This window comes from Motacilla alba, chromosome 1A (assembly GCF_015832195.1).
Source record: "Motacilla alba alba isolate MOTALB_02 chromosome 1A, Motacilla_alba_V1.0_pri, whole genome shotgun sequence".
Lineage (NCBI taxonomy): Eukaryota > Metazoa > Chordata > Aves > Passeriformes > Motacillidae > Motacilla > Motacilla alba.
The window spans coordinates 67,098,806-67,113,419 of record NC_052031.1 but is presented as its reverse complement, the minus strand read 5'-3'; the positions used below and the strand labels follow the sequence as shown (position 1 = coordinate 67,113,419).

At 37.3% G+C, this 14,614-nt stretch overlaps 2 protein-coding genes across 23 annotated transcripts in view; one reads left to right on the top strand and one right to left on the bottom strand.

The window, feature by feature from the left end:
- The window catches only part of CACNA1C (calcium voltage-gated channel subunit alpha1 C), a 464,806-nt gene extending 451,388 nt beyond the window's left edge, over nt 1-13,418 (bottom strand). For 9 of the 22 annotated variants that reach the window (XM_038153860.1, XM_038153861.1, XM_038153849.1 and 6 more), the window contains exon 1: nt 5,842-13,415. In XM_038153860.1, the coding sequence (XP_038009788.1) occupies nt 5,842-5,971 (130 nt within the window). In that variant the 5' untranslated portion in view covers nt 5,972-13,415. Of the gene's footprint in view, nt 1-5,841 lie in introns of all 22 variants that reach the window. The other 13 variants (XM_038153846.1, XM_038153850.1, XM_038153851.1 and 10 more) reach the window with 5 other exon arrangements.
- The window catches only part of DCP1B (decapping mRNA 1B), a 40,302-nt gene that overhangs the window by 6,708 nt on the left and 18,980 nt on the right, over nt 1-14,614 (top strand). The gene's annotated exons all lie outside the window — the stretch shown is intronic.

Below are 14,614 nucleotides of genomic sequence, written 5' to 3'. Positions count from 1 at the left end.
ATATATGATCACAATAGGAAAAAAAAATTCTAAATTGTACACAATAAATGTAAGTTTAAGAAATGCTTAAAATGAAAAAGGTGTATTTAATCTTTTTACTTTCTTTCTCCATATTTCTTTTATTGTTTCATATGATCCTGGTCATCTTAAGTTGAATTATTGTCTGAACACCATGTGGGAGGCACAGTCTAATTCCAGGACTTTTCAGGCTGTGTTTGGGATCCATGCCAGTTAATGTTTGCTCTGATCCACTATTTCACAGCAGAGTTTTTTTTGGGAAATCTTTTAGGGTAGAGCTGGGGTTATTCATTTCAAAGCCAGGAGGGAAGCTCGTATTACAGTTTTTAATGCCAGCAGAAATCTTTGTCCACCAAGGAACAGAAGGTTTATGGCTCTAACAGGCAATTTTCAATGTGACCTTTAAACTTCTGCAGTTAACTGCAATTTTAGAAGCTTGCTTTCTGAGAGCAGGACAGTAGTCCTGGTTTTGTTTAGATGATCTAACAATTTTTTAAATGTTCATGAGTTAGGTATTTGACTAATCTTTACCACATAATTATTACCTTTTTTCATTAGTTTTTCCTGATAGTTATTGGGAAAACCAATAGTCAGAGCCTGCTGCTTAAGCCTTGATGCTGATTGATATGAGATAGTTCAGAAGAAATATATAGCAGTAAATTATTGATTAAATTACCCTAATTTTCTCTCTATATAATAATTGCAGCTATTCCCCAACTCTACTGTACCAGGTGTTTTGTCTGTGTACTGGGTCAGGGAATTATGTCTGATTTCACTCATTTACCTTTTCATCACTGAATTCTGCTTTTGATGCTTATAGGAAACAGGGGGTTTGGGGAATATTAAGTTGCTTATCTCAGAACTGGCTTCACCTTGAGCATTTTAGCTGCCAAGAACACAAGATCCTACCTTAAAATAGTATGCTAATTGTGACAGTGATCTGATACAGGTTAATTGGGTGCTTTTCTGCTATATTGAGTGGAGAAAGAAATTGTGTGACATGTCTACCAGCATTTCTGACAGTTTCTGCACCTCTTTGGACACAGAAGTTACTTTTCACTTCTGTGCCACACTCTAACAAGGGCTTTGCTCCTGTCATCTCCTCAGCCTGAAATGGAATAAAGCCTTCCTAGTGAAAGGTGTCTGCTGAATTTGGGCTTCTGCAGAGGTTCAGCAGGTGGTACCAAAGCAGAGCAGACATGCCTGGTTTTGGCAGAGCTGTCCAGACACGCGTGGTCTGTACATAACCTTACACTTGTTTCAGTTTTTCACTTTAACCTGCTGCCATATGTCTATCAGAACCCTGAACATTTTGTATTATTTTCCCAGATTTCTACACTGCAGAGACATCTGGTAAATGGGATGGGAGGGAGAGGGAAGTTTGCCAGCTGTCTAAAGAAATGTAGTGGGTTTTATCTGTGGTTTGTGGGTTTGGGGTTTTTTCCTTCCCCCATAGTTCATAATTATGTATAAAAATTTTACCAAATATATGTCTGGGGGCAAGTGCTTGTAAAATGTTTAGGAAAAGGTAACAGTGTATATTTTCCTCAAACTATTATTTTTCATTCTTAGATTGCTACAGCATCCATGAGCGCTCTCAAATAGAGAACTCATTCTTCTTTTGAGACTGATTGTGGCACATTTTAGTTCACCCTTCTAAGGAAATAGATCCTGATAAAAGTACAAATGGATTATGAGTGTCCCACCTCTGCAGTGACCCTGCAAGTAGCATTTCCCTTGTAAAAAACATCTTAGCTTGAAGACTTTACAAATTTACTTCTGAAGGGAAAAGGTAGGAAGCAACAAGAAGAGAATCAGAGTGAGATGTAAAAAAAGGATATATGATGAAAAACAATCCTCTTTTGGCTACCATAGTGCATTTTTCCCCTTGAAATGTGTTCATAGTCTACACTACATTATTGTGTAATACAGTATTTTAAACCTCCTCTTTCTTATGATTTTTTTTTTAATTTGAGCATGAAACCAGCATTTGGTTGTTAAATTTCCTTGTGTATATATTTAGACTTGGCCTTCTGCATATTGACCAATAAACTACTCCTTGCTCAACTGAGACAGGCAAAATAGATATTCCAGCCTTTGTCTTTATGATGTAGCAGAGTTTCTGTTTGATGTTTTTGGTTTGGGCAAGAAATACCAGTTTAGAAAAGAGAACCTTCTTTCTCAGCCTCTGTCCTGCCAACGTTCAGTATCAGGTCCAGTATCAAAACCCCAACAGGATGAGTGCAGAAAATAGAAATGTGTATTCAATTGATTATTCCCCAAATTCAGAATTTTGAAACAAATACCTGTAAATGTGTTTAACTTAGTCCATTCTGTATTATTTTTTCTCTAAATGTCTCCAAATCAGTGGTCTGTTGATTCAGAAACATTGCATGGCTTTCTGTTGCTGCATCATTACACAAAATGCAGTGTTTTTGTCACAACTGAATAACCTAAAACCAGGCTTTTTGAGCTTTAGTTTGTTTGCAGAACTATTACTCTGGCCTGCATGTTTTGTTTAAGGAAATACTTCTGTGGTTTAAAACCCTTTGAAAAGTGTTTGTCAATTTGAAACAAAAGTGCAAACTCAAACTGTAGAAATGCTAAGTCATTTTGGCAGGAGGGCCTTGCCCTTCTTAGGGATGTATTCTTCTCAGCCTGTTTTTTTGCTAAACAGTTTTGGGTAAAGCTGTTTTTGTAAAGTCTGCCTGGACTGACTAGTGCCATTTTGCAGAATACAAATGTTTGTGGTTTACCTGAGTTCTGTCCTTGGAGACACTTTGTCTCAGAGATACAAACAAATCTCTCCTCTTTTCCATTCCAGCTTCTCTCCTTTGATCAGCATTTTAAAAATTCATTGTGTATCCAGCAAGACAGAACAACAGCAGAGGTCATGATTATCTTCCCTGGATGTTCCTGGCCTTAAAGTGAAACCTCAGTTTTGCTGAGAGTGTTGGAATACTAACACTCTTGAGCATAGGCATTATTTTCCTTTTTTTAAATCTCCAAAGGAAACACACATACTGAAAATAATTAATGTTTTTCTAAGAATTAATTCGAAACCCAGAAAATGAAGGATGCAGCATGAACTTTGTCATGTTGCATGCATTTTTTTAGAAGCCTATTTAAGTTTCTGTCCAACTTAACTGTTTTATAGTTTGTAATCTCCGAATTTTCTGGAGAGAAGCAAGCAACCTTCTTACTGCCTCTATTTATTGGATGCATAGTGTTGATTTTTTTTTTCATGCAATATGGCCTCTGGCACTCAGTTTATTGACTTCCTTGTACCTACACTCAAATTACCTGTTCATAAACCAGTTTATAAAAACATAGATAAAGGCATTACTAATTTTCTACTGCATTTCCCATATAGCTCCTGCCTTTGTGGTCTGTACTTCAACTAACCAATGATTTTCATGTGCTTAGAAAATGGTAAAAATTACTTCAGAATGTCAAGGAAAATAATAAACTGCCCCTTGGAAATAGTATAGATACCAACTTACATTTTTATCACTAAAGTCATAAAATATGTGCATTTATATGTTAGGTTTTCATGCTTTCTGTCTCAATTTTCGAGGCTACCTGAAAATCTTTAATGCCTGCCTGCTGAGATATAAAAATATTATTATAACTTGATGGCATAAGTTAATAATGCAGTCAGGGATAGATGGACATGCAGCAGTGCTGTCTCAAGGAAAGTGGGTTTTAACATCAGTAATTATGGTTTAGCAGTCAGGTTATTTGGCTTGCCTGTTCTGGAGTGCACAAACTACAGGGTTTGAAACCTGTACCTAAACTCTGCTTAAATCCATGGAAGGAGGAGTGGATTTTTAAGCTAGGGAAGGGAACATGAAAATGAATTAAAAATAAATTTTAAAATAATAAAAATAAAATAATAATATGAAATAATAATTAAAATAATAGTTGAAATAATTAAAATAAATAATAAAAATAAATTTTAAAATAATTATAAATAAATCAACTGAAAAAGTGCCATAGAATATAGTTTTTTATGGAAACCTGTAGTTGATCATGATTTCTTCTTTCCCCATACTGAAGCTGCCACTATTCTGAGCAGAACACTGGAATAAGTGAACTGCAGAGGCCCCAGCCAAACTAAACTATTATTGTGACTCTAGGTGTAGCAGCTATTAATTACTCAGCTTTAGGGTGTTTAGGGGTTTGTTTTTTTTCTGGGTATTGTGGAGAGTAAATGTTCTATGATTTAGGTTTTTACAGCTCATATTAAAAAAAAAAAAAAGGAGGAAGAACTACAGAATTCCTTTTTGTTTGTTGTTTTTAAAGCAAAATTGTTTGTACTAATGAGTATTTCTAAATTTAGTTTCTCCAGGGCTGCCTGATTATTCATACTTTCCTTTAAACTAAATACAGTTTATGTTTTTCAGTGGAATTTGTAGACACCACTCGTGAAGGCCTTAAGTTTTAATTTTTGATGCGTAACCCCACGTCCCCGGTCGCGGCGCCCAACTCAGCACAGATCTTTTCTCTTCAGACTTTCTAAACAGGACATTTTAGTTGTTTCTTCCTCACCCTTCCTACCCTGAAGATTTTGTGCCAATTGTGGAAGCCTTTGGCTGAGCAAAGCAAACAGGTTTTGGTTTGTCAGGTGGCTTTTTGCAGCTGTAACTGTGATGACTGCAGCCACCTTTTTGCTTGAATGATGTTTTTCTGTTGTGTGTTGAAGGTGCTTTAAAACAGTAAGGAAAAGAAGTGCAGCAATGCTCATGTAGGTTTTCAGTTTCAGCCCAATCTGGAAGTCAGAGTATGCCATGTGAGAAGAAACAGGCTAAGGAGCTGAGACAAAAAAGCTGTGTAGTTTTTAGATGGCTGGTAACTATTTTCTGCATGGTGCAGCTGTATCTCAACTTGGGCAAACAAATCAGTAGGAAAAGGGTATGGAATGGAGTTAGAACCATGTATCAAACATCCCACCTTTGGGGATGAGTTTCTGTATGGGATGGCAGGAGAGTAATGCTGCATATATCTGCTAGACACAGTCTTTGTTTCCCATTTATGGATGTCAGCATATAAGCAACAAATTAGCTTGTCTGGAGGTTTACTGTGGAGAGTGCAGTGCCAGTGCTGGGCATTCCTGACGTCTTTTCAAGATAAGATAGGCATATGATGCAGTAAGGCTCAAGAGTTGGGCTTGCAGCAGATAAGGATTATTTTTTCAGAGGGGTTATTTTCATGTAACTACCTGTATACCCTCTGCTTCACACATCCCTCCTTGCACAGCATAAAATGGTAGGGGTTTCAGGAGCAGGGGAAATGCGTGTTGAGTGCCTGTGTATTTCCCCTGCAAACGAGGATATTCCAGAGCTGGTTGCTTTTCACAAATCCCTTGTGTAACCGCCTTTGCAGCTTAATCCCTTCACATACGCACACATGTATTTAGTATTTTCAGCTTTCCTATGTTTTAAACTTCTTAGCCTCTTTGTCTACAATAAAAAAAAAAACCTATTTCTTTCATTTCCCTTATACTTGCAATCCTTTTTTTCAATCATGTCACAGTGGAAGCAGGAAAGCAATGTTCATTAAATGCTGAAAATACAATCTGTAACCAAGAGAAGCCGTCCATCTAGTCAACTCCCCAGATTTGAGAATTACTAGAATTATCTAAATCCTGTGGTGGTGTGATCACACATTCAGGGCTTCCCAGTACATTATCACCAAATACTGCTGTGAGGTATTAGGGTAGTCTCCTACATTACACAGATTGCTCTAGTTAAACAGGAAGGCAACACTTACAGCAGCTCTGAGTACAGTTTCTGTGCACACGAGTGGGTGATGCTGTCTTACCTCCAGGTTTGATGTAGAAGCAGTTCAGCTGAGTTTCATGCACCAGCTTCCCCTTGTACTTGGCGTCGGGTTCCCCCGGCTGGTGGCTGGGCAGGGGGTGATACGCTTGCCGAACCAAGGCTTGAAACATTTTAAAATTCCAAGGAGCGTTGAAGCAGCTGAAGCTAAGTGTATTTTCTATAGATAGTAAAGGCACATTCCTTTTGGTTAAATTCCTTGCTTCAGGGTTATGTAATAGCCTTGTACAGAAGTTAAAACCTGAATATTGTTTTAAGTTGCTGACAACTGGATCTTCTAATCTAGGAACTATTTTCTAGCTCTTTGAAACGTTTTCAATATCTTTTGCATTCTCCTTCCCTTTCTTGCTGTCCACTCCTAATCCTTTGCTTGTCCTCTGTGCCTTATGCTCAGTTGGAGCCTCCTCCTCCCCCTGTCCGTTTTTCAGGAAAACTTGGATTGAGGAGTGAAGATAATGGGCGCCATCCACCCATCAGCTCATCACCTCAGCGAGCCATGACGATCTCTGGTTTCTGTATATCCACACGGGCTCCTCTGATAATATCCTCTTGTGCTTGAAAAAAAATAGGTTTGCTTAGCAGAGGGTGGACTACACTCCTGACATAGCCAGAAAACTTCTCTTGGAATGTGAGCTTGCTTACTCACACTCTTTTATATGTGTGTGTATATGTATAAAAATATTTGTAACCTTCTCTCAAAACACGGAAGATAAATATGTGAGCGAGTGTATCCCACAGCACATATACAAGCTGCTCACTTCTGTCTAACTTTGATTTAATACAAGCTCTTGAGTGCCTCATCAGTGCTCTCTTTGTCAAAACAAACCTTAAATCGGCAGTAAAGAATACTTTTCAATTACAGGAGGGAAGAGGAAAGAAACCCTTCCCAAGTGTAAGATATCATACCCTTTAAAGGACAAGGAATGTGTTATATACAGAAACATGGTGCAAGTGCTCCAGTGGAATTTCACTCAGGCTGCAAAGGCAGTGTTGCTTTTTTGTCTTAACTGCTTTCCAAACCAGTAACAGCACTGGGCTTAATGCCTGCTGCCTGCTCTGCTTCAATGGCTGTGGCTGCAGCCCAGTTGTGGGGTTTTCTCCTTTCATAAAGTATAAAGTCTTCATCATGCATTGCTTCAAATCAATCTCAGGAAATACCCCGGTGGGTTTTTCCTGCTGGCATCGTTATGTTGGACATACATATGCCCAGGACTTTTAGAGCCTGGTTTAATAATCCTTTTGCATAACAGAGGTATTATTTACATGCATTAAACCAACCAGAGAGATTCCGTAGCTGGGGGGGGGGGGAAAAGTAAGTATTGTAACACACAAGCTTCAGGTCAGAAGTCAGCAATAAAGGGAATAAGAAGATTCTTTCCGTGGATCATCTGCTGCTGCCCATTGTCTTACACAGGATATGGACTTTCTGTTTGAGCTGTGCCAATTCTTTTGGCTCTGTTAACAAACTGCCTTTCTGTAAAATTTCAATATCTTCCTAAACAGCATACAGTGTTAAATCCTCTATACAGGCATGCGTAGCATCTCTCAATTAACAAGTTCATGAAATTTCATAATAATTAGAAAAATGAGAGAAATAACATGGGAATTTTTTTGTGAGTATGCTGTGTCTTCCTGCAGGGCTTTGCTGCCTTCTCTGTATTGTTACCTGTTGTTTTTACTCTGGTTTCTCTCATGTGAATATTTCTCTTTCTAACACTCTTTAACAGAAAGCAAAGTAGATGTTCAAATTTACACTGAGAGTTAAAATCTGAAGGAGAGGAGAGACTGAGGAAGCAGATGATGATTACTGTTAAGTTTTATTCCTGAAGGATTATGCATAAGCTAGTAAAAAGCTGCTAACTTTTGAAGCAAAATGAAATACATATTTTTACTTTGTATGGAAACAATACAGTTGCTGCAGTGAAAATAGTCCCATGCAATAATCCCAAATTTTTATTTAAATATGACTGTATCTCTAGTCTATAATCAGGGATTCAGACTTGCAGGGTACCTCCCAGTGCTGCTGCTGTGAAATATCTAGCTGCTAATATAAAATGAATTTGATAAATGTGAGGGTTTGGGGTTTTTTTCAGTTGAATTACAGGTTAAATAAGGAACTGTTTACTACTTAAATTACATTTTCTTGGTGTCAAACTTGATCTCGAGGGTGCATTGTTTCTCTCTTTGTTCATATACACAGAATGTTCTGTATTCTTGCTCACAGAATGTCTTGTTGTAGGAAAATCAGTAAACTTCTGAATAATCTGAACACTAACTTCAGTTGTTAAAATAAAATTTTAAAACAGATACAAAGACATTAAAATAGAATTACAGTAATCCAAGAAAAAAAGCAACAAGGTACTTCAAAGGGGTGTATTTCTGTCTTCATGAAAGAAATTACTAAATTGCAATTTCACAAGTAAAATGCAAGGGAAACAATATTAATACTTTAATGATCCTTCAGCTTTCAAGCATGTAAAAATGCAGTGACCATATGTGAATGATAAAGGGTTCAGGGTGAAATTTATCTCATGAACACAGTGTGAACCTACCCACAGTTTGCCTGTCATTCTGTGAGAACAGTGAACGTCCTTTCTGTGCCGGTGAAATGGTATTATATTGCTGAAAATCGTACTGCAAAGTTTCTGTCTGCAGCCCTACAGACAAGCAGATGTTACTGAAGGCAGTGTAACAGCTGACTGCAAGAGAAGGAATGGTTACAGAAGAGTAGAGAACTCTTTAATGAGGGGACTGTAACCTGTTAACAGGCTGTGGCAAAGCAACAAAAGGGAATGCATTAAGATGTGCTGTAAATACCAATGAACTGTTTGAGATCTCAGGAGTAGTTGGCTTTTGCCTATTTCTGTGTGGATTTTTAAAATTATTTTTCTAACCATTTTAGAACTAGAGATGATGTAGGAAAAATTAAACAACTGCCTGTCCAAAATGATGTTGTGAACAGAATACACAAATGGAAAAATACAAAAATGAGGGATTTAAATTCTCTCGATCTTAGGGTATTTCTTATGTGTTTCTTGTTACAAGAACAAGGATATACAAGTAACTCAGACTTTTATTGTTGCAGGCTAAGAACTCAGTCCAGATCTGCAAATGTATTTCCATTACTTAGGATCTGAAGGTATGCAGTGGAGAAATAAGAGATGAGATCACAACAGTCAGAATTAGAAACATCATGTATAGTTAAGGTTGCTTATTTTCTTCATGAAGCCCTTTCTGAAGTTGTTCATTATTTTGTGGGAGTGAAACCATTTGGAATGACAGCTCATCACACTGATTATAGTAAAAGTTCAGGTTTCAGGAAAAAATGACATGCTATTGAACACCTATTTGAGGTTAAAATAGTCTTCTCTTTTTTTTCCCTTCTCTTCTAATATACTGGGAAATGGCATTGTCAGAGTTTGGAAAACAGTTTGACCTTGAACTTAACTATAGCTGTGGAATTAGAGGTGTACCTTTGGCAGGTACCTCAGAGATGCACTTTAAAAATAATTGGGAACATATTCTTAGATTGGACTAAATTATAAATGAAAACCTTGATGTGAGAATCCTGGTGAGTCCTCTACCAGCTGTGTGTGTCACAGACAGCAGAGCAGCTCTTCCCCGTGGGACTGGAAGCCCAGATACTCCACAAGAAACACAGGAAGCTGCTGCTTTTCTTGACATAGTGAAAAGAAAAAGGCTGGAAATTGAGACACTGAAGGTAGCTCTCCTTTCTGTTCTTCCCAATAAAAGCAATTTTTTTTTGTTGTCTCTAGGTTGGCAAAGCCATGTTCTCCCCTTCTTGATTGAGCAGTGTTCTCTTTGCTTTTTGTTACTAGGTAGGAGTAAAGTGCAGAGAATGAAGAAAAGGCTTCTAGTTTAACCTCTTCCACTTGTGACAGTCTTCTTTTAGTATCAGCCTTTCTGCTGATGGAAGGCATGGATTTATATTTAGCCTAGATTTGTGTAAGGCATTGTTGTGTTCTGCTCAGGTGATTTCTGTAGATCAGGGCCTGGCTTCATTTCAGTGTGTTGAAGACATGTTTTATTGTTTGCTTTAGAAAGTTAACAGAGAATATAGGTAAGCTAAAAAAAATAATCCTTCCAGGTGTTGAGGAGTTGCATTTATTTTCCAGTAAGCCTTTCTCTGATGGATTTTTATTTCACTGGAGCCCTGCTTGTGTTGAATGAGAATATTTGGATGTAGTTTTTAGCTTATGGAACTCTTGTCTGACGGGGACATTTTGGAAGTCTATTGTGAAATAGTAACGGGAACCATTTGTTATTTAAGAGAGCCTATTTATAAGGAAAAATATTTCTCAAGAACAACTTGTTATTTAAGAAATTGATAGCCTGGCATGCACAGCCTTCCTGCCTTAATTTCAGTGTGATGCACCATCATGATTTAAAAATTGTTTGGAACTGATGATGCAATGGCAAGAGGTGTGACTGGAAAACCAGTGGTGTGGGGATAAAAAATAAATTCTTGAAGCCAGATGGATCATAACATAGATGCTATTCCTGTGTCAGGACTAAAAATTTCTTGTAGCATCAACAGAAGGCATATTTAAGGGAAATCTTGCAAATACAGTTTGCATTTGGGCTCTTTCCCAAAAAAAGTAAAGAACCTGCTGATGGACTCTTACATCTGCTGAGCTTTATGGAAATAAGGGCATCAATGGGCTTTAAATTTTCCTGCAGTACTAACAGAACTTCAGCTTTGAGGCCATTTAGGGGGCTTTCCAGTGACCCTATTTTGTTTGACAGCTACACAGTTGATTTTTCTTCATAAAAATTTCTGATAAATTTGGATTAAGAATGTGCCTGAAGTCAGTCTCGCACAGTAGAGTCACAGACATGATTTATTAAACCATGCACCATGTCTGTGCTGTCCTTTTTTCCCTCATGAAACCAGAAATAATTACTGGCTCTGTCTGGAAGTCTGCAAATTGGTCCCCCAACTTTCACGACCGATAGATGATGGTAGGAATATTTCAGGGTCCATTCTATGAACAAAAATTTTGTCTTGATTTTTAAGGCATAGTTCCAAGAACAATTAAACAGATGGTGGTGACGAACTTATTCTTGACTTCAGTAATGTTGCCAATCACTGCCCACTCTCAAACCATTTGCTTTTGGGGAAAGGGGTCTGGAGGGGCTTTTTCATTTTATCAGGGGTTTTGTTGTTGCATATTTTGTGGTTATTTTATTTTAGGATAAAATTGCTTTAACAGTTCCCTCCTCAGTTGAATTGCACTGGTAATCATTGCTTTGCAATGGCATGTCTCTGAGTAGGATTCTTTCTCCTTTAACAACTGGTTTGGTTGTTTTTTAGGGGATTTTTTTTTTTTTTGTCACTTGCTTGTTCATATATAATATTTTAAACATTTGCGATAATGGAAATACCAAGTCATCCTTTTCCCTGTCTTTGTTAAGAGTTCTCCAAATAAGTGGATCAGGAGCTGTACCAACCTTTAAATGAAAGAACAAGTGTCTGATAATTTAACAGGTAGGGCCTTTTCAGAGCTTTTTAGGAATTTAGGTTAAGCTCATAGCAAAATACACATTTTTGTTGTTTGAAAATCTCTTACCTTGCTTCAATTTATTGACATTTTTTATGCCTGAGGAATCATTAAAATTTGGACTTCTCTTTAAAATCTTCCAGAAATACCAGGATATAGCCCAAGAGAAAATTCCATTATTTAGAAACAAATACATTTACCTAATACATATTTTGTATTGTGCAGCTTTGCACAGTTTTGAGAAGCAAGAGGCCTAAAAATTCCAGTCCTGTTGATGAGCCACATTTCTTTCAGTATGGTATAACAGGATACAATTGAAATCTTTTTTCTAGTGTTTTGGGTTTAAGTATCTAAAGAACAAAATTATGTTTTTGAAAGAACTTAAAGCCTGCTTAGAGCTAAAAGAACTTTAAGACTCCTAAACTAGGAAATACCAAAGTTAAGGCTGGTTGTGCAATCTCTCTGTTTATGGACTTTTATATTGTGTGGTTTTCTTCTTTTGCAATAAGGACTTTGTTTCAGCTATCAAACAGTTGGAGTGATGTTCACATTGAGAGGCTACTCAGTATTCTGGTTTTTTCCTCATTACTCATGCATGGCCTTTGTTATATGCCACTGGAGTGCTGCACTGGAGTCAGAATTATTGGGTTTTCATGTTTTCTCCAATAATCATCACTATAAAAGCTGGTAACTCATGAACAAACAGAACTGTTTTACCTTGCTCAGGTTATAAATATTATTCTTCTCGTTTCACAAATCCTAGGGCAGAGTAGTTACAATTAGAATGGAGTGTCTGACTTTAATTACTCAAGCCAAGCTTTTCCAGTGTATTAATTATTCATACGTTCAAAAACACTTCTTACAGACTTGGATTGGGATGATTGGTGTTTTTGCAGGTCACAGACTCAAGTCTTGCACCCAGGTCTAGGATCTTGACTCAGCCACTGGGAAATGAAGCACACACAGCCAGTGCAGCCACTTCAGATAACATTTCACAGCTTGTGTATCATTGCATAACATCTCTGGGATGGAATTCAGCTTTCCAGGATAGTGTGCAGCTGTCTGTGCTCAGCTTTTTTATGTTTTTCCCTTGTTGCAGTCCTAAACATAGCCATGTAAAGGTGTCTGCCTGCCTTGCAAGACATGGATACAGAAACTTCTTTTTAACGTAGCCAAGTGTGGATTTACATATTCAGGAGCAAGAGTCTAGACTATACATAGAGCAAAATACCTTAACAAGCATGGAATCAAGAATAAAACACAAAAATTTCAGACTTGGGGTTTATTTATTTATTTTTATTACCAGCAAGGATAAAACAGTTCCTAGGTACAGGGGAATCTCTAGTCAGTAGTTATTTCTGTATCCATTTTTACCAAGCTTGAAGACTTTATTCACTCTGTGGAGGAACAGCTGAAAAATCACATGTTACAGGTAGAGTGAAACAAAAGCTTTCATAATGGAAATGTCTATCCAAAAGACAAAAATCTAATCCACTGGAATAATGAAGAGGGAAAAATAAAAAAATTCCAGAGAATGCCTTTCTTTTCAATAGAATACTTAACACGAATGATTGAAGTTGATAAGAAATTCTGTGTTATCGTAATAACTAAATTAATGTTTCAAATATTGAGAGGTTAGAAATTGTTATCTATAATTCTGGAAGATAGCAGCTGTCAGCTTCTGCTTATAAATAGTATCAAGTGTTCTAGTGTTTGTGAGGACAGGAGAAATCCGTAGCCAAAAAAATGAAAATTGTAAGGCGGAAGCTTTCGAATTGGCTCTGAAGTCGTGATTTCAAACTTAAATAGTGTCCTTCCTGAAATTCAGTCACTGAGCTATTAAAGGAGCTTCACAGATTTGGGTAAAATTTTTCACTTTTGGTTTATGAGTGGCCTGTCTTTTAGAAATTCTAAAAATTCTAAAGACTGATACTCTTAATAATTTCAGTCCGTTTATTTAAGTAATTTATTTAGCATTCCATTCACTGTTAATTGGATCTTCTTGATTTCATAGCTGCATTATGTCATAGTTTTGTGTAATCTTGTTAACAACATTGTAATTGTGGCACTTTTTTCCTTTTAATGTAATCAATTCATTACTTGACTTTGATTTTTTTTTTCTGTTTTTTACAATGATCTCTTCTTACATAACTTTATGGTTGAGGCTGGGCCTAAAGTGCCTTAATATTTCCTCTTCTGTTTGGCAGTAGAAAATTTGCTTTGTGTCTCTGATGTTTCACGATTCATTTTTAACATGAACATGAAATTACCACTCTACACATGATACTTAGATGTGGAATTCTATTTTGTCAAACAGTCTGTCAGAGTGGGAAGGCAGATAAAAGTAATCTGTTTATGTTTAATCCTGATAAAACAGGCAGTGTTTTCATGCTGGTAGAAAGCTTGCAGTGAAATTGTATTGTGTGTCTGTGAGTGTACCAGGTTCCCAGACAGTTACAGGTTGTTATCAGCTTAGCTTCTCATTCTGGTTGTGGGGTTTTATGTGTTGCCACACACATAAGAAGTATTTTTTTTCATTTTGTCTTCATCATTAATCAAGATGGAGGCCATCAATACTCATTCTTACTACTACTATCTACACTTTTTTCTCTTCAATACAGATTATAGAAGGATATAGTACTGTAGTGTGAATTTATGCCATGGTTACTTCAGGTATCTCAGATTTCCACAAGTTGCTGTGTTCTCACTGGTCCCTCATTCTCACATGCATAAAAGAGTCTGGTGTTGTGCTGCCACAAGCTCAAGGATTGTTTCTCAGTATATTTCAAGTGTTCATCTCCTCTGGACAGATGGGAGCAGTGTGGAAGGAAGAACAGTAGGACTGTCCACTTCTGAAAGATTTCACCACTGACTGGGTGAGCTGAAAGCTCAGAGGGTGTTGGGCTTTGGTCTTAGCTTGCTTTCAGCTGTGCTTCCTAATTTGGGTTGGAAATACCATTTAACCAAGGGGAGAAAGTAAATGGGGGTGGGTTTGAAGTTCAGCTGAACTCTAGGTTAAAGGTCTCTGGATCTGCAGTATCCTAACTTAAAACTGGAGTTGAGATGGAGTTGGGTGGTGGTGTGGTTTGGTGGCACAGGCCCAGTGTCCTTGTTCTGTGACCCACATAGGTTTGTATTTGTTGCAATTGTATTTCAAAATATTAGTTTTAGTTCTGTAAAATCTGCATTCAGTCATTATTCTGGTTATCAGTTTACTTGTGTTTGCCTCTGAGT